General features: G+C 37.9%; 2 protein-coding genes across 7 annotated transcripts; one reads left to right on the forward strand and one right to left on the reverse strand.

Annotated features, from left to right (window-relative positions):
* Positions 1-2,767: 2,767 nt before the first annotated feature.
* On the forward strand, positions 2,768-15,899 carry st6galnac6 (ST6 (alpha-N-acetyl-neuraminyl-2,3-beta-galactosyl-1,3)-N-acetylgalactosaminide alpha-2,6-sialyltransferase 6). 6 transcript variants are annotated; one of them, XM_039615533.1, is made up of 8 exons: positions 2,768-2,923; positions 3,312-3,403; positions 5,019-5,219; positions 7,102-7,514; positions 7,597-7,704; positions 7,785-7,967; positions 10,347-10,444; positions 15,714-15,899. In XM_039615533.1, exons 2-7 carry the CDS (start codon positions 3,380-3,382, stop codon positions 10,402-10,404), a joined length of 987 nt encoding a protein of 328 aa, XP_039471467.1. In that variant the 5' UTR covers positions 2,768-2,923; positions 3,312-3,379; the 3' UTR covers positions 10,405-10,444; positions 15,714-15,899. The 6 variants fall into 6 exon arrangements, 5 of the variants coding, with proteins under 5 accessions (XP_039471467.1, XP_039471466.1, XP_031610532.1 ...); XM_039615532.1 differs by having other exon boundaries at positions 2,769-2,923; positions 3,331-3,403; XR_005613894.1 differs by having other exon boundaries at positions 2,770-2,923; positions 3,331-3,403; positions 10,376-10,444.
* Positions 15,900-17,109: 1,210 nt separating this feature from the next.
* Positions 17,110-19,708, reverse strand: LOC120441226 (interaptin-like). Its single transcript, XM_039615531.1, has one exon. The coding sequence runs from the start codon at positions 19,349-19,351 to the stop codon at positions 17,141-17,143; it is 2,211 nt and encodes a 736-aa protein (XP_039471465.1). The 5' UTR covers positions 19,352-19,708; the 3' UTR covers positions 17,110-17,140.
* Between the last annotated feature and the right edge of the window lie 5,686 nt (positions 19,709-25,394).

Consider the following 25,394-nt stretch of genomic DNA (forward strand, 5'->3'; position numbering starts at 1 on the left):
GTCGCTATGTCTCTTAGCTTTTTTGTCATATGGTAAGACGCTGGAGAAAGCTGACTCAATTGACTGTTGCTTCTTCGCAGGGATTCTCCTGGTTGTTTTCGATGACGAATTAGCGCTTTCAGTATACGGAACTTCTCTGGCCCTTCCTTTCGACAATCTCTCCGGAATTGGAACCGTCATCTGTGTTCTCTTCGGTAACCTGGTCACCCAAGCTCTCGGTTGATTTTTCTCTAGTGGGCACACTCATTTTCTCCATTACCCGGCCACGGCGGCTGGCTGCTTCCCAAACAAATACACATGTGCGGCTTGGCACTTGTGCTGTACGTAACAAGTCACGTGACGTGACGCTGTGGCTGTGATTGGTTCGGCTCTGCGCTACTTAATTTGGATTGGCTGTTCTTTTTTTTTAAGACAGGAAGAGAGAGAGATGAGGTCTATCGCAATAGTTTCATTTTTCTATCGAGAAAAAGTTATTTCGCAATACATATCGTTATCGTTCTATCGCCCAGCTCTACTTTCAAGGCACAAACTTGAATGTAAACACTGATCACTGTGAGATAAGTGTTATCATGAATAAACCTGCTAAAGAACACTTTCTGTTTGTATGTGCGAGTTTGGATTTCAGAGTCTTGTTTACTTGAATATGTGCATATGAATTCAGTTCAGTGCTTTGGACATTCTTTGTCTACCCTCGGTTCTTTCACCAATATCTGATTAGACAGTCAGTGTGCGGATGTGAAAGATGATTGGCTCACTTCTGTTAGCTTTTGTTATTTTAAAATTGTATAAAATACCTCAATTTTTTTAATACGGGCTTAATTAAAACATTACTTTTAAAGGGATGATAAAGTACATAAATACAAATGTATTATTCATAGACTGCATGTCCGAAGTATATACTGTTGTTGTTCAAGTTTCCAGTATGACATAGCATAGGGATTGTGGGGAACAGAAAATGTTTCAAAGAGGAGCCTTCTGTGTTAAACTGAAACTAAAGAAATGAAAAGTGAGAAAAGTGAGACTACTTCACTTGTGCCAAACTTTGTCACAGATTCAAAATTAGCTTAATAATCAGCACAAGACTATAATTAGCAGAAGTCCTGTCAAAGGCCATTTAGTATTTCTTTCAGAGGGCAGTTGTGTCTGGCTGGAAATCAACTAATTTCGTGTCTAAGTTTGTGTCACTTTATGCCATTATGCTCCCCCCAGAATCGAAAAAGTTATGAAGATACATATTTAAAAAACCCCCAAAAAGAAACGCTAAACAAATTTGACACTCCACATAGATCACTTACCCACAAATCTCAATTTATAGTTTATTGTATTTATTTTATGTTATTGTACTCCGTTAGTTCCCAAAGTAGAAGTAGTTATTTCAGTTCAGTTTTTATTTATAAAGAATTTACTTTTAGTTTGGTTTTCATTAGTTTAATTTGTTAATTTGTTATTATTAGGCCTTTTGTTAGGGGTACGATTTGGAAAATTTGGGACAGATATTACAGATTACACAAGGCAGATGACTCACAATTATGCAGACATTCCAAGTCTGAATAAACACATGCAGCAAAGCTTCATCAGGTAGGTTTCAGTGACAAATCTGATCTGAATCAGTGTGGGAGTGGATGGACTCCAATTGTCTGTTTCAGAGGTGGGATTCCTCCTGGGTCTAGGTGGCCTCACTCACCTAGAGGCTGTCAGCAGTTACTCATCTCTGTACTATTGTCTGTTATTTAAGGCTGAAGAACTCCCTCCGTTAATGTGAGATTGTTGTTTGCCTTTTTTTAAAAAAAAAAAAAAAAGCTCTGTGCTGTGCCTCAGTTTAGATGCTTCCTGTCTTTGGAGCGATCGTGGCTCAAGAGTTGGGAGTTCGCCTTGTAATCGGAAGGTTGCCGGTTCGAGCCCCGGCTTGGACAGTCTTGGTCGTTGTGTCCTTGGGCAAGACACTTCACCCGTTGCCTACTGGTGGTGGTCAGAGGGCCCGGTGGCGCCAGTGTTCGGCAGCCTCGCCTCTGTCAGTGTGCCCCAGGGCAGCTGTGGCTACAATGTAGCTTGCCATCACCAGTGTGTGAATGGGTGGATGACTGGATATGTAAAGCGCTTTGGGGTCCTTAGGGACTGTTAAAGCGCTATATAAATACAGGCCATTTACCATTTTGGAGACTTTGAGATATTCTGATGGAGTGAGGCCTGTGGAGAAAGAGAAATCTGTTGATTTACCTGCTGTCTTCTGCCTCATTCCCAGCACTCCTAAATAGCTTTGTTATGCTGTCTACCTCCAGTACTCCCAAAAAACCTGTTAAACGTTTTATCTTTGTCCAGTTCCTGTCAAAAATGATAAAGATTAAAACTAAAGACATTTCACGTACCCCGTATTTTTAGCTGTTTTTATTTTTACCTGATTTCAGTTTCAAAACGTTTAACACATTAGTTTTAGATAATACTGGCAACCTTGGTTGTGTTCTCTACTTTCCTGTTAATCAACTGTCTTCACAAAGCTTTGTGTTTTCATTGCAATGCATATTATTTGTTACTTAATTTATGTAATATGGAGCAGCATTTAAAAGACTAAAACTATGTAAAATTAAGGTAAAACTGAGCATTTGCAAACAATAAAAACTAAAATGATAGCAGGAAACCTACCACTCTGGAAACTAGGTGAAACTAAAATGAACTGAAAACAATAACAGAAACAGACATGAAATAAAACCTGATTACAAAGAACAAATCTGTGACGATGTCAGGCTACATCCTGGAAACTACCGTAGCAACGGTTGTTTATGAGCTCCGGAGTCCGCAGCTGCGCTCACTGCTCTGCAGGCACACAGAGAGGATGGGGGCGATGACGTCAGAAAGTGGTGCAGGAAGATGGGGGACGAGAGAAATGAGGGAGACCGTTAACGGAGGCTAAACAGACCATGAAAAGGTAAAAAAAAAAAAACCCGGACCATTACGGGCCCCCGTTAACCCACTATCACCCGTCATCTTCATTGATATGCTAGCACCGTTAGCCGGACTCTACTCTTAAGAATAGCCAGTAAAGACAAGCGGAACCACGCGGAAAGCGGCCGGTTGCGCATTTAAAATGGTGTTTTTGTATCAAAATGTGTAATATTTGGCTTTAACGTTTGTCAGGTGTACCTAGCAGCTGTATGACGGTAATATGTGTTTATTCCTAAATAAGCACATAGCTTGTAAGCTATACTTACGCGTTTAAACATGCTATTAGACTAATTACAGCGAACTAGATAATATAACTACGCGTGGCGCCGTTTAAATGAAGTGGGATGAATCTGTGTGCATGTCTGTTTTAGTCTACCTTTTCCTGTTTAGGTATGATGACAGACAATTACAGCTCGAGTGCTGGAACTGATCAAGAAGCATGGGGCTCAGGCTGGGTGGCAAGGTAAGACCATGAGAGGGTGTGGTGGCACCATGCCTCTTGCCATTAGTATCATTGTTAGTACTGTTAAAAAGTGCAGGCACTTGTTGTGACTTTCGACTGACGGCTAGAAGGTTGCTGGTCATCAAGAGCCTTTCTGTCCCTGGCACTTTGGCACTTTTTGGCACAAGACCTGAGAGTTGCATATGGAGCTTCAGTTGACGGGAAACCATGGGCATCTACAGCAGGGGTGGGCAACTTCCAGTCCTCAAGGGCCAGTGTCCTGCAGGTTTTAGATGTGTGAAACACAGCTGATTTAAATGGCTAAATTACCTCCTCAACATGTCTTGAGGTTGTCCAGAGGCCTGGTAATGAACTAATCATTTGATTCAGGTGTGTTGACCCAGGGTGAGATCTAAAACCTGCACGACACTGGCCCTTGAGGCCTGGAGTTGCCCACCCCTTTTCTGTAAAACACAGTGGTGGTTCTGTCATGGTTTGGGGCTGTTTTTGAACCAGTGGAGTTTGAGATTTTAACAAAATTGATAAAAACTGATTATTAATACAGAAAACTACCATCAGAGTGTGTTTGACGATACAGTACTATTTGGAAAGCATTTGATTGACTGTGGCTTCATTTTTATTAACATGACAATGATCCCAATCACATTGACAGTGTAGTAAAAGCATACCTGGATAGAAAGAGAAAAGAAACACAATATAACACTATGAATCATGGATTGGGCTCAAAGTGGTCAGTGGTATGTCACTCTGGGAGATGTGACATATGATAATGCTGCAATGATCAGCCGGTCGATCAGCCTGTCAGCCAGCAGCTTTATGCTGATGCTGCAGCGGCTGGTGCTAAAAAGCAATCGCTTGTGAGTGTATGTGTTTTTCTTATCTAATATCTTTGTTTATATTAGTAAAAGAGCTGTAGCCAACAGGATTTACAAAAGGGTTATACATGAAGCAAAGAGATGACCTGCTTTGGTAGTGCCTCAAGAGACAGACATGCCTCAAGATGTTTGACATATTATAGCTCAGCAAGTGATTTCCGCCAGTTTTAATACTGGCGGCCAATTTTTTGGCAACTTCTGGAAACAACTTTTTGGAAAACAACCACTTTTTTGGCATGTCACAGGCTGCTATTTTCATGCTGTCAGTCAGCTGCTTCATGCAGACACTGCAGTGGTCAGCCGGTGGTGAGTAGCTCAGACAGTGAGCATGTGCGTTTTGAGGGTTAGCCTCCTTAGCTGCTGCCTTTCAGTTAGCAGTTTGTTTGTACAGAGGAAACAAATTTATGTCAGCTTTTGTCTCACTCTGCATGTATGCAAGTATGCCAGATGGGGCCACTAAAACATCTTTTTGTTACACTGTGTATGATTTAGGCCTACACTAAATCACTCATAGCAAGAATCAGGGCCAGTTAGAGCTTGCCTTTTTGTGTAGTAAAATCTAAAATAATGTGGTTGTGTGCAGTTTCACTTTTTTTTTAACATTTATTTTGCTGCTGCATTCTCACACACTGTGGTTTTCATGGTCCTTTTTAATCCAATAAAAAGTAAAAGTAGTGCATCTAGTTTCCATGTTAGTAAATGTTTTTCTGTATATTGCACCATTATGTTTTACTCTGCAGGCACAACAGAGCCACAGGATGGTGATCTTTGCTGCCATCCTCATCCTGATGACGCTCTTCATCCTGTACAGCTCCAACAATAACAGCAGCATTGATGCTGTCTATGCTTCTTTCCATGTGGCTACCAATCATGCCACCAAGACTACAGACCTGAGGAAATGGACAGGAAAAGATGGCTATGTGCCAGTTTATGGGAACAAAGTAGGTTGTGCACAAACACTCAAAGTTAAAGCTGGAACTATAGTGAACTTTGAACCAGAAATCAATATAGAGTCAGTTTCCCGATTGTTAATGCGAGTGAAATTAATTTAGTCTTAGCAGGGTTCGTACGGGTGCTTGAAATCCTTGAAAATGCTTGAATTCTAATGTCGTCTTTTCAAGGTTTGAAAAGTGCTTGAATTTCAGATGTGGTGCTTAAAAGTGCTTGAAAATGTAACTGTATTTCATTCACAATAAATAGCTATCTGATTGAATTGTTTTCTTATCAGATAGAGAAATAAAATGAGACGCAAAAGCAAAATTTCCCCGCCTGGGCTGCCTTGCGTCTGTTTCAATATGTGACCCCGCCCCTCCCTCGATGAGTGCGCTAACATACCTGTAGGTTGCTGTTTTAATGAGTGTTTGATGGAAAACGACAATGGCGGAGTTTGCGTTCTCCAGTCGCATGATAGGTGAGTCCTAGTAAATAATTTTCCAGTACGTGTACGTTACACATGCTATTTTTTAATGATTATTATTTTGCTAGCTATCAAACTCGCTGGAGAAATGATTGAAATGCACTGAGTGTGATGCAGTATGGCAGCGCTATTACGGAATATGCTGTGAACTTAGCTAACATTACTTAGCAGTAATATGAGTTAATTTACTCAAGTGAAAGCTTTAAACATTAGCCCGATACATAACTAGCTAACTTAAGGCTTTCTGATTAACCCTCTGGGGTCGATGGACCCAGAGTCTCCATTTCAACTTGGGTCGAACGTGCGGACTTCAAGCTATATACCAGTTTTGAAATTGTGTTGATAGGTCACGTAAAACCGATGTTTTGGGGGGTTCTGAATAAAACAGTGGCGTTTACTCGGGAAGAAACGGTAAAACGGCGTTTTTATGGAGAGCGCTAGCAAACATGCTTTGCTTGTGAGTGAAAAAAGAAAAAACACTCCTTCCCTATTGGTGGAAAAATGTACCATGTCGACCAATCAAAAAATGATACGGCAACATGTGGTATTTGGTTGTTGGGAAGAGAGAGCGAGTGAGCGAAAAAGAGAGAGAGAGTTTTGATACGTGAGAGATTTGGGATGTTTATCATGTTTGGAGTCTCAAGTTAGTGTGTTTTCTTGTGTAGTTAGTGTGTAGTGTAGTCGTTTTGTTTTGTTTTGTGTGTCAGTTCTACTAGTGAACGTCACAGTTGCTGCAACTGTGTGCTGGAAAAGCTTAAAAAGGGACCTTGAAAGTGCTTAAAAAGTGCTTGAATTTGACCCTGAAAAAAGCGTACGAACCCTGTCTTAGAGACTGACTGCGGCACTCATTTGGATGTATAATCTTGTGTTTTATCTGTGCATAGGGGTGGCTTCCTGAACCAGCCAATAGTAAAGAAAAATTGTTGCTTTTTTCCTCTTCGGGAAAAAACAGCATTGACTGGGATGTCGACCCAATCTGAAGTCTGAAGTTTGAAACTTGGGATAGGGTGCACAGCCTACATCCTGCCTCCAAATTGTCCCACTGCCAACCATTATAATACGATCAGAGCTAAAAACACCCCGAAAGTCCCTGAAAGAAACCCTTTTTTTTTTCTTTTTTTTTTTAACTATACTGGATGTTCAGTAATGTCAATAAAGTTTATTATTTTAATCAGGTAGCAATAATCTGATATAGTGACCCATGTTGCTGAAAACGGCTATATTAACTTATTATCATTGTTATGAGCATTGTCAACTGGATTTAGCATTTAGTTTTAGTGTTGTTAGGTTTTTTAAAAATTAAATCAGCACTTAAACTGGTAAAATGTAGACGCCACACCACTGTTGCCGACAGCTATTGTTTTAATATGTTATCTTAAAAAGCTCCATCTTGTGCTTCTTTTCAGAGTATGACCATGCACTGTCATGAGTGTGCACTGGTGACGAGCTCCAGCCACGTCTTGGGTAGTCAAGCGGGAGACGAGATTGACCGCACCGAATGCGTGATCCGCATGAATGACGCCCCTACGACGGGGTATGAATCTGACGTCGGGAACCGGACCACTCTGAGAGTCGTAGCCCACTCCAGTGTGTTCAGGGTGGTCCGGAGGCCGAATGAATTCCTGCGACATACAGACAGCCACCCAGTGATCATTTTCTGGGGACCCCCAAATAAGATTGGGAAAGATGCCAAAGGAACCCTGTACAGATTGATCCAGAGAGTCAGCATGACCTACAGAGACTTCTCTTGTTTCACTGTCACACCAAGCAAAATGCGCAGATTTGACAGCCTGTTCCAAAGAGAGACAGGACGTGACCGGTGAGTGTTAAGGGTGGTTATAAAATGTTTTGATAAATGTAACCAAACGCTGTTTTCCTATATGGTTATTTTTTCCTCTCAGACAAAAGTCTCACTCGTGGTTGAGCACAGGTTGGTTCACAATGGTCATAGCCATTGAGATATGTGATAACATCAAAGTATATGGGATGGTTCCACCCAATCACTGTGGGTAAGTATAACATTTGACTTCAACCCATTACAGGGAATTTAAACCAGTTAACCAATAAAGAAATCAATCTGTTTTTCCAGAAGAAAATCTGGATCCAAGAAGATGCCATACCACTACTACAAGCCCAGGGGCGGTGATGAATGTGTAACGTACATCCAGCACGAGAGCAGCCGAAGAGGAAACCACCATCGCTTTATTACAGAGAAACAGGTGTTTGCACGCTGGGGAAAGCAGTACAACATCAGCTTCACTCATCCCAAATGGTAAAAAGGACTTTTCTGAAGACTTTTCTCTGGAGTTACAGGAGCACGAATGAGCTTTATCGGTTGGATTTTATTTGAACTTTCCCCAGATGAGGCCTCTTTTTAAAAAAAAAAGAAAAAAAAACCCCACACTAAGTATGAATGACGGTCTAATAATGAACCACATCTCGAAATAGATGCATGGGATTTTTTTTTTTTTTTTTTTTTTACAAAAGTTCAGTTTCAAGCCTTTTCCTGAAACCTGGTGTATATTCCACACTGACTTGTGTTTTTTGTAAATAGAAAATGAATTTAAAAAGATTTTTTACATGTTTATTTTTTTTTATTATATATTGAAAAAAGCAGTTTCTCGTGTTAAAAGGGGATCAGCAATCATGTCTAATCAGCTATAACTAAGTGGCCTATAAGGTACTCTTTATAGCTATAGTTTTCTGTTTCATACAGAGGAATCGTATTCTGACGTCACTGCAGACATAACCAGTATATCCCTAATCCAGTGTACAAATAATCTATATTGGGGCCTTATGGTACAGTGTAAGAGCACAAGTTCAAGAAACCATAAAATACACTGTCAGTATTTTAGCTGGATGAATCCAATTTTTCTGCATACAGTACACCTTTCAGCTCTTAACACAAAGCACCCTAACAGTAGCTTAGTAAGTCTGAATTCGGCACTTTGTATGTAAATAATAAGACAATCTGACCTAAGATTTAGTGTCAGCTAAACTAACTATAATATAGTGTTTATGCTCTTTAGTACCAGCAAACATTAATTTAACAGATACATGATTTGTTTGAAATCTTTCACTGCTCTTAAGTCAACTCTGACAGAAAAAGAAATGCTACTTTTGTGGACATAATCAGACCTCTTAAATCATATGGGAACCCAATTTATTATGGAAAGACCTTTTTAGTTATAGGTACTAACTATGTGCTGATTTTCAAACAAAGATGCAGAAGGCTAATTTCCAAAAATGACCAATATTCTGAGACCATGGCATATTAGAGGGTCAAAAATAAGGGAGCTACTTATGTACAGTGTAAAATTCACACATTTCCTCTCTGAAAGGAGCAATATGTTTTCTACAGTATAGTGCCAGTTGAAAGATTACTAGTGAACTGTCTGCCTGAATCTGACCTTAAACCGTTTCACCTCAGTGGTGTCGTGGTGCATGTGGCTGTAATTCAAATCGTCCGCGGTACACATCGTGCTCTTGCTGTGAAATCTCAGTTTGAAGCAGAGAAGCTTCCTAAACTGTGACAATAATTTTGCAATTATCTTTAAGAATTTGCACTGTCATCACTGTGCATGAAATGCGATTTTAAGGTCCGGAAGCCTGAGCCTTTTTTCTTTTGAAATTAGTAAAAAAAAAAATTTTTTTAAAGAATATGAAGATACATAGATGGTACTGACTGCTGAAAACTAAGTTGCCTGCTATATATACTGAGATAACAGCCTGAAGTAGATTTATGCAACCCAGATTTTCAGGCGTTCAATAACCACAGTTTTAGGCATATCGGACTGTGTATATAACTGAATGCAGTACAACAATGTCAAGTGTTGCTTCAACAGCTATAACCAACATGAATGAATTAATGCAGGATTACGATAAATACGAAGATGTACCAAAAAACTTTAGTCAGTTTAAGTTTAGAACCTGAGACAGTGGCATGCAAAACACATACAAAAAGTTTGAGAGCTGAAAAGTCTTGTAATCTTACAAGAAAAGCTTCCAGCTTGAAGAAAAGCAGCAACATGTTTTGGGTTTTTTGTAAATGCAAATGTATGTTTAACTGACTGGTTTAGAAACTCAGACTCAGAGGGTTAGTGACATTTATTTGTACATTCTGCACTCTACATGTGTTGTTTTTTTTGTTGTTGTTTTTTTTAAAATGAAAAAACAAACATTTAAGTGCCAGTTCAAGCATGTGAATTGGTTTTGTGTTTTAATAATCATTTGTTGAGCCATGTAGAAAGAGAACGAGAGAATGAAGACTAGGTTACATCATTAACAGATACGTTTTGACTTCTTGCAGGAGATATTGCAAAAAATGCCAGTTATGGATAATAAACAACATGTGGTAAATGCCAATTCCATGATTTGTCTGCTAATACTTGACTGACTCTTTAATGAACCACTGGTGTAGTGCTGCTAAAATATCCACTGTTAGCTTACCACAGTTAGCTCCTTCATATTTTTAATTTCTTGAAATTAAGTTGCAACTTTAAAGTTACAGTGTGTTAAATCTCATCACTGGATGTCAGTAGATTGCAGTCAGGGGAGTACAAAAATGGAACTCAGTTAAGTTCAAGTGCATAATCCTAGCTGGCCATCGTTCATCTTTTGTGACTGTAAGCTGTCAGTCTGTCTGCCTCAGGTGTCAATGTCTGTTTACTCCGGAGGAAGCTGTAAAACTTTGTGAAAGGAGTCCATGAGCCATGAAGCTGACTTCTGTACAATGACAGTTATACTGAGGTGAGTTGTTGAAGATATCCTGAACTTTTCTGTGCATTTTTTTTTGTCACTGTTAGCTGCTGTTAGCCATATTTTCTTTGAAATGGCTCTAACATTATTGTTGGACACTTGGGATACGGGGGGGGGTCACAGAATGTAATCAAACTGTTTATTAGAGGGAAAGTGTGATTTTTCTGTCTTTTTCTTTTTTTAGACACTCAAGCCTGACATTAGCAGGCATAATGTTAGCTTATAACCAGCTGTTGTTTAGCTGGCTTGTCAGTTGTCTGCAGTTCAGGAAATGAGGCTCGAGGTGAGGAAGAAGAGAATGAGGTAGAAATGGGGGAGAAGGGGAAGGAGATGAGAAAGAGATGAAGAAAATACACATACAAATGTTAAAGGGTCAAATATAATTTGAAAGAGCTATTTGTGGTCTCTATATTAAAAGTAACTTATAAGACATATGTATATGGCCAGTCTCTAGCCACATACAGTACCAGTTAAAAGTTTGGATACACCTTTTCATTTAATGGTTTTTCTTTATTTTCATGACTATTTACATTGTAGATTCTCACTCGAAACTATGAATGAACACATATGGGATTATGTAGTAAACAAAAAAGTGTGAAATAACTCAAAATATGTTTTATATTTAAGATTCTTCAAAATAGCCACCCTTTGATTTGATTACTGCTTTGCATACTCTTGGCATTCTCTCGATGAGCTTCATGAGGTCATCACCTGAAATGGTTTTCCAACAGTCTTGAAGGAGGTGCCAGAGATGCTGAGTACTTGTTGTCCCTTTTGCCTTCACTCTACAGTCCATCTCATCCCAAACCATCTCGACTGGGTTTAGGTCAGGTGACTGTGGAGGCCAGACCATCTGGAGCAGCACTCTATTGACTCTCCTTCTTGGTCAAATAGCCCTTACACAGCGTGGAGGCGTGTATGGGGTCATTGTCCTGTTAGAAAGATAAATGATGGTCCAACTAAATGCAAACTGGATGGGATGGCATGTCATTGCAGGATGCTGTGGGAGCTGTGTGCTGTGTTATTATCCCCGTCAGTGTCACCACCAAAGCACCCCCACACCATCACAGCTCCTCCTCCATGCTTTGCGGTGGGAACCATGCATATAGAGACCATCTGTTAACCTTTTCTGCATTGCACAAAGACAAGTGGGTGAAACCAAAGATCTCAAATTTGGACTCATCAGACCAAAGCCCAGATTCCCACTGGTCTAATGTCCATTCCTTGTGTTTCTTAATCCTAAACAAATCTCTTCTGCTTGCTGTTTTTCCTTAAGTAGTGGTTTCTTAGCAGCTTTTTGACTATAAAGGCCCGATTCAGGCAGTCTCCTCTGAACAGTTGATGTAGAGATGTGTCTGCTACTGGAACTGTGTGTGGCATTTATCTGGGCTCTAATCTGAGGTGCAGTTAACTTGTGATTTCTGAGGCTGGTGACTCGGATGAATTTATCCTCAGCAGCAGAGGTGACTCTCGCTCTTCCTTTCCTCATGTGAGCCAGTTTTGTCGTAGTGCTTGATGGTGTTTGTGACTGCACTTGGGGACACATTAAAAGTTTTAGCAATTTTCTGGAGTGACTGACCTTTATTTGTTAAAGTATTGATGTACTGTTGTTTCTCTTTACTTAGCTGATTGGTTTTTGCCATAATAAGAATTCTAACTGTTGTCAAATATGGCTGTCAGCTGGGTACCAACCTGACTTCCCCACAACACAACTGATGGTCCCAACCCCATTAAGAAGACAAGAAATCCCACAAAGGCACCTTGACAAGGACCACCTGTGAAGTGAAAACCATTTCAGGCGACTACATCATAAAGCTCATTGAGAGAAGGCCAACGGTTTGCAGCGCTGTCAACAAAGCAAAGGGTGGCTGCTTTCAGGAATCTATAATAGAGGACATATTTAGAGTTATTTATCATTTTTTTCTTTGCTACATAATTCCATATATCTTGCTTCATATATTTGATGTTTTCATTATGTTTCTACAGTGTAAAAGCAGTAAAAATAAAGAAGAACCGTTAATTGAGAAGGTGTGTCTAAACTTTTCACTGGTAGCGTACATAAAACAAAATTAAGCAGAAAAGCAACGTGCTTCTCAGCCACTCTATTCAAGATGGCAGGGAAACACGGCACCTCCAAAAAATCAGCATCAGCTGCTATAACTGGGTAAATTCTGGGTAAGTTTATGGCAATGCATCTGTTTGTTGGAACACTTAATTACACACTAATCAATGTGTGTATATATATATACGAGTACAATATTCTTTGTTTTTATTAAATAACCTCAAAAAATGAATTTTAAGTGCATCGTGCAACAAAGCTAATGACCAAACTGCCATCGGGACATCTAAGGCCAGAATTGCTATTGGTTTGCACCAGTACAAAACCCTTTTGTTGTCAGAAAAAAAAGAAAACAAATAAGGCTCTATTTTTTAGGAGATCTGGAGTTGATCCAGAGCTCTTAAAAAAAAATAGCCCTATTTATTTATATTTTTTTTTCTTCCTGTTTCTTCCTGTTGATAAGCAACAGACATCATCTCAAATAACTGCGACAGGTCTAGTTTTTTACTTGGCACCGTTACCACTGTTATCAGTCACTAACCTACCACTTCTCTTCCAGAGACTCCAGCTATATGTGAAAATTTTGTTGGTAATCACTCCAGGTGCCTATGATTCCCCCAAAATCCTCTGTTGTTGTTTTGGGGGTTTTTTTTATCACTTTGAGCCTGTTTCTCTTTCTAAGTTGGCCAAATTGGCTGAAATGGTCACCCATCTGAAGCTCTCTGTGTGTCCCCCTAGACATTATTCCCACTCATCTATTCAAGAAGACACTGTCATGGCTAGTGTGCTGTCCATTACTGATGTGGTAGTGCAGCCATCTCTCTCTCACAAAAACCAAAAACAAAAAAAACCTGAAAGAGTTAAATTTCCTTTCCTGTCCAAGGTGCTGGAAAAAGACGTGTCAAATGGTGTCAGTGGTGAGAAGTCTGGTTTCAAAGCACATAATAGCACAGAATAAGCACTTTTAGATGTTTTTTATTCATCTTCTATTGATCGCAGACTCTGATAATTATGCTAGTTTAGTGCTTTCAGACCTAAGAGCTGCATTTGGCACAGTGGATCATGGTATCCTAGTCTCTGGACTGGAGAATTGTGTGGGCATTAAAGGAACCTTTTCTCTTGAATGGTTTAGATCAGTGATTCCCAGAGTGTGGTCCTGGGCCCCCTGGTGGGCTTTGAGAGTACTGCAGGTCAGCCACAGTAAGAGGAGAAATTCAGTTTCAAAGTATGTACAGTTACATATTTATATGCATTTATGTATTTGTTTATTTTTTTTTTTTTTATAAAGAGAGAATAAAAACTGTTAATATAAGTTTGAGTCCCAGGTGCAGGTGGGTCACACATTTGACTCAAGACTTTGCATATGACTGGTAACATTAGCAATTAGCCTGCATTGTTTTGTTTTCTTTTAATGCAGTTTTCTATGACATACTTCACTTTCTCTGCTATTTTGATTGGACTGAAGATTTAAAAGTGGGTGGACCCAGTACTCTTTTCAATTGCATTGCCATGCTTACATTAGCTTCAATTTTGAAAAAATATGGTATTTCACTGGCGATTGTTCACAAATCTAGCTCCCTCCCAAAAAGAATACCACAACCCCTTTAAAAGTTTTTTTTTTTTTTTTTTTTTGGGCCATCTTCTGGCTCCCAGTGCATTTTAGAATTGATTTAAATATTTTATTCTTTATTTTTAAATCAATAAATGGATCAGCATGGAACAGTCTGCTCTTTCCAGTTAGGACCACACCAGCACTTGACAGCTTCAAAACCTGCTTGAAAACTAATTTTTATTCCTTGGCATTTAACGCAGACTGAGTCTTAACACTTTTTTAGTTGTGCTCCACCCCTGGGCTACACTTGTTGTTTTGAAATGTGCTCATTAATAAACTGATTTGACTTGACAATTATTCTATCGAACAAAAATTTGAAGTGTGCAATAAATTTGTAAATATGTGAAGCTTGAACCTGAACATCCTTTCAGCTCCAACGGATATCACAAGATATTATTTTTAATTAAATTCACATTTGGTAAATTAGAACTTATGCCTCATTTTCCTCTTCTGCATGTCGGGATCATTGTAATTGTCTGGCAAGCATTCATCAGTTATTTCAGAAATGGATTATTCGATTATTTCATTAATTAATTGGGTAATTGGACAAGAAATAGGAAATATCCAAAAGGTGAACGTGAACTGCCCATTAGAAATTGTCGTCATTAATTGCCTCTTACTTTTGCTGTTTTGCTTCCACCACGATAAAATCACACTTCATGCACAGCTCTCTCTGTCTGTGTGTGTACTTCAAGAACAAGAAAGCCTAATTTCTGCTGTTCACTACTGAAGAAATTTAAACTTTTTACAATTATGCAAAACTGCAGAATATTGCAGAATATTTTTAAGGTTATCTGCTATAAAAAGCCAGGCCAGGAAAATCTCCTTCATGTTTTTCTGGGTTTTATTCTCAGTTACTTTGACACAAAGGTATTTGCTGTGATGTGATGAAGTATGAATCCACATTTTTGCACAGATTTGGCCTTTTAAAGGCATGTGGTCCTAAACTTTTGATCAGCTGTAAAACATCCTGTTTCAGCGTTGTTTTCAATAAATTGCATGCGCAAAAAATGTTTTGTCTCACTCCCACTTCTTCTTGTTGCAGCTTAAGTGGTCTTAAACTTTTAATCAGGACTGTATGCATTGTTTATATGAAGGATAGTGGGACAGACACTCATCACGGCACTCAGAGCAGGACTGTCAGGAAAGAATGTCTTATTATTATGGCATGACTGACATTCTTGCAGGTAGTGGAAGTTGGGGGGGTCCAAGGGTGAGCCGAGTTGTGTAGTTTTCTTTTTGTGCGAGTGTATAAAGGAACGTGCAGCCCCACATTCCTTTTAGAGACTGCATGAATGAATGCACTCTCTCTTATGTGTGCATGAAATAAAACCTCACCAATGGTTTGCCTTTTATTAAGGAAATTTTCACGACACTATCCAGATCAAAGTATTTTGCTTGCTGCAACAAAGCATGGCGGTATGAAAATTATTATCTGTAATTGCAATCAGCAGATAATTTTCCTTAGAAAACCTTTGGATTCAAATGTGGCACAAAATTGAAATACCTGATGTGAAAGTTTGTATTCTACTAACTATATTTTCTTGTGTGACACCACTCTTTTTTTGTTTTTGTTTTTTACACTCCAGGGACCACAAAGGTTCGTGATATTCATATTTGCTGCCATCTTCTTCCTGATGGGACTCTTCATTTCATGTGGCTTCAACGACACGATCTATCCTCCCTTCCATGTGGACGTAAATTACACGATTAAACACACAGATCTGAAGAAATGGTCTGGAAGAGACCGCTATGTTTCAGTTCAGGGGAAAGAGGTAGGTTGCACACAAACAGCCAAACATTACAACTGTTACTGTAAAATTACAACTGTAAGAAAGTCAGGTAATCCCTCTTTAGTCTGGATGATGCGATGTCCGTGTTTTTCAAAAAGAATTTCACTTTTTGATTTGTCTGCTGATTGAAGCATTTCTGGATCATGTTCACTTATGGTTTCTTCTTGGCATGACTTGAAGCTTTTTTTCTGTATTTGTTGATGGCACAATGAACTGTGATCACAGAGAGTGATTTAGGTGTGTGTTGAGTCCATGCAGTCATTTCAAGACAGAATCATCCCCATTTTTAATGCAGTGCCACTCGAGGGTCATCTATAGATTTTTTTAAATTTTTTAAGCCAAATGTAAATCAAATCTGTGCTTTTCATCAGTCTAAATAATGCATATTATGCAGGTGTTTCTCTTATGTTATGTCTATGCATTTCTTTATTGGGTGAGTCAAACCAGCAGATCACGACAGATACTGCTAAAATATAAAACATAAATATGCCGCCCCACCAACACACACAGCTATCACCCGTTTGTTGTTTTTATTCTTAAGATTAATTATTCTTGAATGAAGAGACACTGATTTGACACAAGTAAAAATATGGTTGATTGTGTTTATTGTTAGGTAAGAATAAGTTAAGTGAGGGTGAAAAAATAAAAAAAAAAAGATGAAGAAGGGAGGGGAGAAAGAAAAATGGAGAGTGATGGAGAGAGGTGGTACGAGAGAAAGGGAGAAGAGGGGAGGTGAAAAGAAAGGGATAGAAAGGAGGAGAGAAAACCCCAACAATCCCCTCTGAGCAAGCACTCGGCGACGGTGGATAGGAAAAACTCCCTTTAAAGGAAGAAACCTATTGCAGAACCAGGCTCAGGGAGGGTCATCTGCTTTGACTAGTTGGGGGGTGAGGGAGGGGAGAAAGAAAAACGGAGAGTGATGGAGAGAGGTGGTACGAGAGAAAGGGAGAAGAGGGGAGGTGAAAAGAAAGGGATAGAAAGGAGGAGAGAAAACCCCAACAATCCCCTCTGAGCAAGCACTCGGCGACGGTGGATAGGAAAAACTCCCTTTAAAGGAAGAAACCTATTGCAGAACCAGGCTCAGGGAGGGTCATCTGCTTTGACTATTTGGGGGTGAGGGAGGGAGAAAGGAAAAATGGAGAATGATGGAGAGGTGGAAGGAGAGAAAGGGCAAGAGGGAGGTAGAGGGTGAGGAGATAGAAAAGCGGTGGAGGAAGACCAGGCTACACCACCTTATAATCAAGTGAGGAAACAGGAGGGTCCCTCCTCCTGAAAAACCAGAAGCGTTTCTTCTTCTTTTTCAGGCACTGTTCCTGGAGCTCTTTTTTCTGTAGGATGAGGGTTTTCAGTTCTTCGGTTGTTACTGTAATTTCCTCCTCAAGTTTCTTGCATTTTTTCTCCAGTTCTTCTAATTGTGCTTGTTTTTCTTCAAGCTTTTCTTTCAGATCTTTAGATTTTGCCTCCTGTATTAGCTTTTCCTCGTGCATGTCTGTATTCCTCTGCTGTACTTTGTTGTACATGTCTTTTAACTCCTCATTTCTGCTCTGGATTTCTTGAAGCGTACACTTCAGGTCATTATGCGCTTTCTCCAGTTCTTGCTCTTGAACCTGCATGTTATTGTTTTTGCACTTCAACTTGTTATTAAGTTCCTTGAGCTCTGCGTTCTTTCTCAGCATGTCATTGATCCTATACTGCATGCCTGAGCATTGTTTTTTCAGTTTTCCCCTTTCTCCTTCTAGTTCAATGGTTTTCTCCCTCATTTCATTATGACATGCGTGTAGTTCTAGATTTTTCCTTTTTAAGTCTTGGAGAATAAGTTGTGTCTTTTTCTGCATTTTTTCCAGTTGCTCTTTTTCCTGAAGAAGCTCTTGGTTTTTCTCCAGGGCTTCATCAAGCTGTACTTGCAGCTGCTGATTCTTGTTGTCAGCGTGTTCGAGATTCTCACAGATCTCCTGATTAACAGCTTGTGCTTGTTGAAGCTGGTAGCTGTTCTGCTTCTTTTCTGTCATCAGCCTTACAATCCGCTGCTTAGCTTGATTAAACATTATTCCCCAGCCCTCATTTATGATATCCACGTTGGGCTGCTTCTGTTGGTTCACCAGCATTTCCTTGTGCCTTTCTTCCAAGTCTTTATTTCGGCCTTCCAGTTCTCTGTATTCAGTTTCCAGTTGTTTCTTCTCATGAAGCACTTGTGCAGTTCTCTGCAGTGCTTCATTAATCTTTACTTGCAAGACTTCATTTTGTTTCTTCATGTTCTGAAGTTTGCATTCCATCTGTTTCTCCTTTATGTCCTGCTGTTTCTTCTCTTGAAGAAACTCTTCGTTTTTCTCCAATGCTTCATCAAGCTGTACTTGCAGCTGCTGATTCAGGTTGACAGCGTGTTCGAGATTCCCATGGGTCTCCTGATTAACAGCTTGTGCTTGTTGAAGCTGGTAGGACATTGTTCTTAACTCACAGCTCTTCTGCTTCTTTTCTGACATCAGGCTTACAATGCGCTGCTTAGCTTGATTAAACATTATTTCCCAGCCCTCATTTATGATATCCACGTTGGGCTGCTTCTGTTGGTTCATGAGCATTTCCTTGTGCCTTTCTTCCATGTCTTTATTTCGGGCCTCCAGTTCTCTGTATTTAGTGTCCAGTTCTTTCTTCTCATGAACCATTTCTGCATTTCTGTGCAGTGCTTCATTAATCTTTACTTGCAAAACTTCATTTTGTTTCTTCATGTTCTGAAGTTTGCATTCCATCTGTTTCTCCTTTATGTCCTGCTGTTTCTTCTCTTGAAGAAACTCTTCGTTTTTCTCCAATGCTTCATCAAGCTGTACTTGCAGCTGCTGATTCAGGTTGACAGCGTGTTCGAGATTCCCATAGATCTCCTGATTAACAGCTTGTGCTTGTTGAAGCTGGTAGGACATTGTTCTTAACTCACAGATGTTCTGCTTCTTTTCTGACATCAGGCTTACAATGCGCTGCTTAGCTTGATTAAACATTACTCCCCAGCCCTCATTTATGATGTCCACGTTGGGCTGCTTCTGTTGGTTCATGAGACTTTCCTTGTGCCTTTCTTCCATGTCTTTATTTCGGGCCTCCAGTTCTCTGTATTTAGTGTCCAGTTCTTTCTTCTCATGAACCATTTCTGCATTTCTGTGCAGTGCTTCATTAAGCTTTACTTGCAAGACTTGTTGGTTCTTGACAAATCCATTGTGCCTTTCTTCCAGCTGTTTATTTTGGGTCTCCATTTGTCTGCACTGCTCTTCAAGTTGAATCTTCTCTGCTTGGATTTGTTTAATCCTGTCCTCTAGAGTTTGGTTTACCTGCCTACTTTCAGCAGATGCCCTTCGGACGGATAAAACGTCATCTGGGGAATTTGGCTGTGCACCCTCGAGAGGACAGCCAGCGTAAGCTTGTGGTTTTTTGCTGTGTTTTCTTTCAGACATGTTGTAGTCTTGATAAAATGACTGTGTAAAAGAGCCAACTGTTTCAAAATGTTTCTAAGGCGTACTTTGAATGCTGCGAACACGAGTGCTGCGAACAAACGGACTAAAAGTTTAGGATTGCACCCCTATTTATGCCTTTTGGATCAAAGGCATATATGCGCCTTTAATCTGAAAGAACCATCGTAGTATGATGTCATAGGAATTAGGCTGTCACATGACATATATGAATGAGGATTCTTTTTTTTAGGTGAGTCAAGTTTTATTCTGTTATTTTTTAGTCTGAATGCTAATTAAGCATCCACAGTATTGTTCTTTGACTCTTTATTATTAGTGTGAATGCTGATTCAGCATCCACAGTATTGTTCTTTAAATCTTTATTATTATTATTATATTTTATATATTCTGTCTGTCTATCTCCTTCAACACCATTCAACTTAGAAAAACCATTCAACTACTGAGAGATTCCTCTTCTTTTGGACATGACTGCTTCTATTTTTCTCATTTTTAACTTTTATATTTTTTAAATTATTCAACTTTATTCAACAAAAAATTATAATGTATTTCAATGGGGAGACCCTTCAAATTCTCATTCAACTTACTCTTAATTCAACTGTAACTACTTCCACAAACGTTGACCTAGAGCCACCATTCAAACTTTAAAACGAAGCCAAGACATTCAACTATTCAACTTGTATTTATCTTTTCAATATCTATTATACTTTTTCTTCAGCCCCAGTTTAAGTTTCATGCTTTTTTTCACCCGTTTCAGAGTTTATAATGGGTGTGTATGGGACGGAATGTTGGAGGTTAGAGTGAGACAGCTCAACTGCTAGAGTGGGAGCAGGGGAAATTTTTATCTTAAAATCTTCTCTTTAAACTGCTGCTGTGTCCACAATGTTGGCTCTACAGGTATGATTTTACCCTTAAACATAGCCACTGCTGTCCTCTTTCATCCAATGTTGTTATTATTGTAGTATATATTATGGTTCTTTCATAAATGTCACCAATGCACAGCCACCTCCCTCCAACTCTTCCATAGAGTCCAATGTTAAAATGGATCCCAAAATTCGTCTGAAAATCAGAAGTACAGGCTGTTTTTACGCTGTCACCACGTCCATATAATATACTCCAAAGTCATGAAAATTCAGAATTCGGTAGTCTAGACATTGCCGGTGGTCAGGGTGAAAAACTTTTGCCAATACGACTTGTAGTTTTTTCTTGAGAAGCATTTATTTCACTATTACTTTTCTGTTTATTTAAAGCAGCAGAAGAAAGGAGCTGCTGTCTGTGTGTGTGCGTGTGTGTGGTGCCACAGGCTGGAGTCGCTATAGCAACCAGGCTCACACCTGCCTGCTTAATGACATATATATATATATATATATATATATATATATATATATATATATATATATATATATATATATATATATATATATATATATATATATATATATATATATATATATATATATATATATATATATATATATATATATATATATATATATATATATATATATATATATATATATATATATATATATATATATATATATATATATATATATATATATATATATATATATATATATATATATATATATATATATATATATATATATATATATATATATATATATATATATATATATATATATATATATATATATATATATATATATATATATATATATATATATATATATATATATATATATATATATATATATATATATATATATATATATATATATATATATATATATATATATATATATATATATATATATATATATATATATATATATATATATATATATATATATATATATATATATATATATATATATATATATATATATATATATATATATATATATATATATATATATATATATATATATATATATATATATATATATATATATATATGCTTGAATATATATATTTCATATATATATATATAAAATATATCCCCGCCTGGGCTGCCTTTGCGTCTGTTTATATGTGATATATATATAATAGTGTTTGATATCTATCGCATATATATAGTATATATATATATGCTATATGATTATTATATGGAGAAATATATGCACTGAGTGTATGCAGTATATATATGTATATGTATATATATATATATATATACATATAACTTAAGGCTTTTATATTATATATATATGGGTATATATATATACCATATATCACGTATATATATATATATACATGCTATGTATATATGTACCATATATATATATATATATATGGGAAGAGAGAGCATAGTTTTATATGAGAGATATATGTATATATGTGTATATGTGTATATATAGTATACAGTTATATATATATAATATATATATATATATGTATATATATATATATATATATATATATGTATATATATGTATATATATATATATATATATATATATATATATATATATATATATATATATGTATATATATATATATATATATATATATATATATATGTATGTATGTATGTATGTATGTATGTATGTATATATCTATATAGTCTGCATATATGTCTGCAAAGAGAACTAAAGCTATTAAATAAATGTAGTGTTGCACAAAAATATACAAAGTAAAACTATACACTTTCTTATACTGCACCACTGTTCTTTTGGAGGCACATTATGGTAATTTGTATTACCATCTTCATCCTGATGACACTTCTTATCTTATATGGTCTCAAAATAACTGAAAACGATGCTGTCCGGCCTCTCATCCTTGTGGTTCAAAATCACACCATCAAAACTGCGCACATAAAGGAATGGTAAGTGCTGATTAAAACATGGTACATTTATGGATATGTTCACACTCCTTTAATTGTGTGGCATTTAAACCTTTTTAACTCAATGTCACGCTTCATGCAGCTTTAGCTCAATTCATCCACAGTATGCATCGCAGTCATGGTATGGATGAGTTTTTCGATCTTTGGCCTGGACCAGATAAACTCAACTTTCAGTTTCATACAGGTCCTATTTTTAAAACTATTATAAGAAACTTGTAAGTAGAAATATTTTACTAAAGGGACATCACGCTCAGTTTACATTGTTGGGTACATATATAGCCTGCTTTGAGTTGAAAGTTTAAAATCTGTTAAATAAACAGTTTGGTCCCATTGACCAAAAAAAAACAAAAAACAAAAACAAACTAAAAACCAGCACTAAACAACTTAAACATAAAAAATCGCAAAGAAAGAACAATACAGTATCCACATCTGAACCAAAGAGTAAAACAGTGAAATGTGGATTATTAAATATTAGGTCTCTCTCCTCCAAGTCTCTGTTAGTACATGACTTAATAATTGATCAACAAATCGATTTACTCTGCCTTACAGAAACCTGGTTGCAGCTGGATGATTATGTTAGTTTAAAGGAATCAACACCCCCGAGTCATTCTAACTACCAGAAATCTCGAAGCACAGGCCGAGGGGGCGGTGTGGCAGCAATTTTTCACACCAGCCTATTAATTAACGAAAGACCAAGACAGACTTTTAATTCATTTGAAAGCCTGATGCTTAACCTTGTCCACCCCAGCTGTAAAACTCAGAAACCAGTCTTACTTGTTATCATATATCGTCCACCTGGGCCTTACACAGAGTTTCTCTCTGATTTCTCAGACTTTTTATCTGATTTAGTGCTCAGCTCAGATAAAATAATTATTGTGGGTGATTTTAACATCCATGTAGATGCTAAAAATGACAGCCTCAACATGGCATTTAATCTGTTATTAGACTCAATTGGCTTCTCTCAAAATGTAAAAGAACCCACCCACCACTTTAATCACACTCTAGATCTTGTTTTAACAAATGGCATAGAAACTGAACATTTAACAGTGTTTCCTGAAAACCCTCTCCTGTCTGATCATTTCCTGATAACATTTACATTTACAATAATTGATTACACAGCAGTGGAGAGTAGACTTTATCACAGTAGATGTTTTTTCTGAAAGCGCTGTAACTAAGTTTAAGAATATAATCCACCCGCTGTTATCATCTTCAATGCCCTGTACCAACATAGAGCAGAGCAGCTATCTGAACGCTACTCCAACAGAGGTCGATTATCTTGTTAATAATTTTACCTCCTCACTACGTACGACTCTGGATACTGTAGCTCCTGTGAAAACTAAGGCCTCAAATCAGAAGTACCTGACTCTGTGGTATAATTCTCAAACACGTAGCCTAAAGCAGATAACTCGTAAGCTGGAGAGGAAATGGCGTGTCACAAATTTAGAGGATCATCATTTAGCCTGGAGAAATAGTTTGCTGATTTATAAGAAAGCCCTCCGCAAAGCCAGAACATCTTACTATTCGTCACTGATTGAAGAAAATAAGAACAACCCCAGGTTTCTCTTCAGCACTGCAGCCAGGCTGACAAAAATTCAGAGCTCTTTTGAGCCAACCATCCCTTTAACGTTAACTAGTAATGACTTCATCAACTTCTTCACAAATAAAATTCTTATCATTAGAGAAAAAATTACCAATAATCATCCCACAGATGTAATATTATCTACAGCTACTTTTAGTACCATTGATGTTAAGTTAGGCTCTTTTTCTCCAATTGATCTTTCTGAGTTAACTTCAATAATTAATTCCTCCAAACCATCAACGTGTCTTTTAGACCCCATTCCTACAAAACTGCTCAAAGAAGTCCTGCCATTAATTAATTCTTCGATCTTAAATATGATCAACCTATCTCTAATAATCGGCTATGTACCACAGGCCTTCAAGGTGGCTGTAGTTAAACCTTTACTCAAAAAGCCATCTCTTGACCCAGCAGTCTTAGCTAATTATAGGCCAATCTCCAACCTTCCTTTCATATCAAAAATCCTTGAAAGAGTAGTTGTCAAACAGCTAACAGATCATCAGCAGAGGAATGGCTTATTTGAAGAGTTTCAGTCAGGTTTCAGAGCTCATCACAGCACAGAAACAGCTTTAGTGAAGGTTACAAATGATCTTCTTATGGCCTTTGACAGTGGACTCATCTCTGTGCTTGTCCTGCTAGACCTTAGTGCAGCGTTCAATACTGTTGACCATAATATCCTATTAGAGCGATTAGAACATGCTGTAGGTATTACAGGTACTGTGCTGCAGTGGTTTGTATCATATCTATCTAATAGACTCCAATTTGTACATGTAAATGGAGAGTCCTCTTCACACACTAAGGTCAATTATGGTGTTCCACAGGGTTCGGTGCTAGGACCAATTCTGTTTACATTATACATGGTTCCCCTAGGCGGCATCATTAGAAGAAATAGCATAAATTTTCACTGCTATGCAGATGACACGCAGCTCTATCTATCCATGAAGCCAGGTAACACACACCAATTAGTTAAACTGCAGGAATGTCTTAAAGACATAAAGACCTGGATGGCTGCTAACTTTCTGCTTCTTAATTCAGATAAAACTGAGGTTATTGTACTCGGCCCTGAAAATCTTAGAAATATGGTATCTAACCAGATTCTTACTCTGGATGGCATTACCTTGGCCTCCAGTAATGCTGTGAGGAACCTTGGAGTCATTTTTGACCAGGACATGTCCTTCAATGCACATATTAAACAAATATGTAAGACTGCTTTCTTCCATTTGCGCAACATCTCTAAAATTAGAAATATCCGGTCTCAGAGTGACGCTGAAAAACTAGTTCATGCATTTATTACTTCCAGGCTGGACTACTGTAATTCATTATTATTAGGATGTCCTAAAAACTCCCTGAAAAGCCTTCAGTTAATCCAAAATGCTGCAGCAAGAGTACTGACAGGGACTAGAAAGAGAGAGCAGATTTCTCCTGTATTGGCTTCCTGTCAAATCCAGAATTGAATTCAAAATCCTGCTCCTCACATACAAGGTCTTAAATAATCAGGCCCCATCTTATCTTAATGACCTTGTAGTACCATATCACCCTATTAGAGCACTTCGCTCTCGCACTGCAGACTTACTTGTTGTTCCTAGAGTATTTAAAAGTAGAATGGGAGGCAGAGCCTTCAGTTTTCAGGCCCCTCTTCTGTGGAACCAGCT

Source organism: Oreochromis aureus, linkage group 7 (genome assembly GCF_013358895.1).
Source record: "Oreochromis aureus strain Israel breed Guangdong linkage group 7, ZZ_aureus, whole genome shotgun sequence".
Lineage (NCBI taxonomy): Eukaryota > Metazoa > Chordata > Actinopteri > Cichliformes > Cichlidae > Oreochromis > Oreochromis aureus.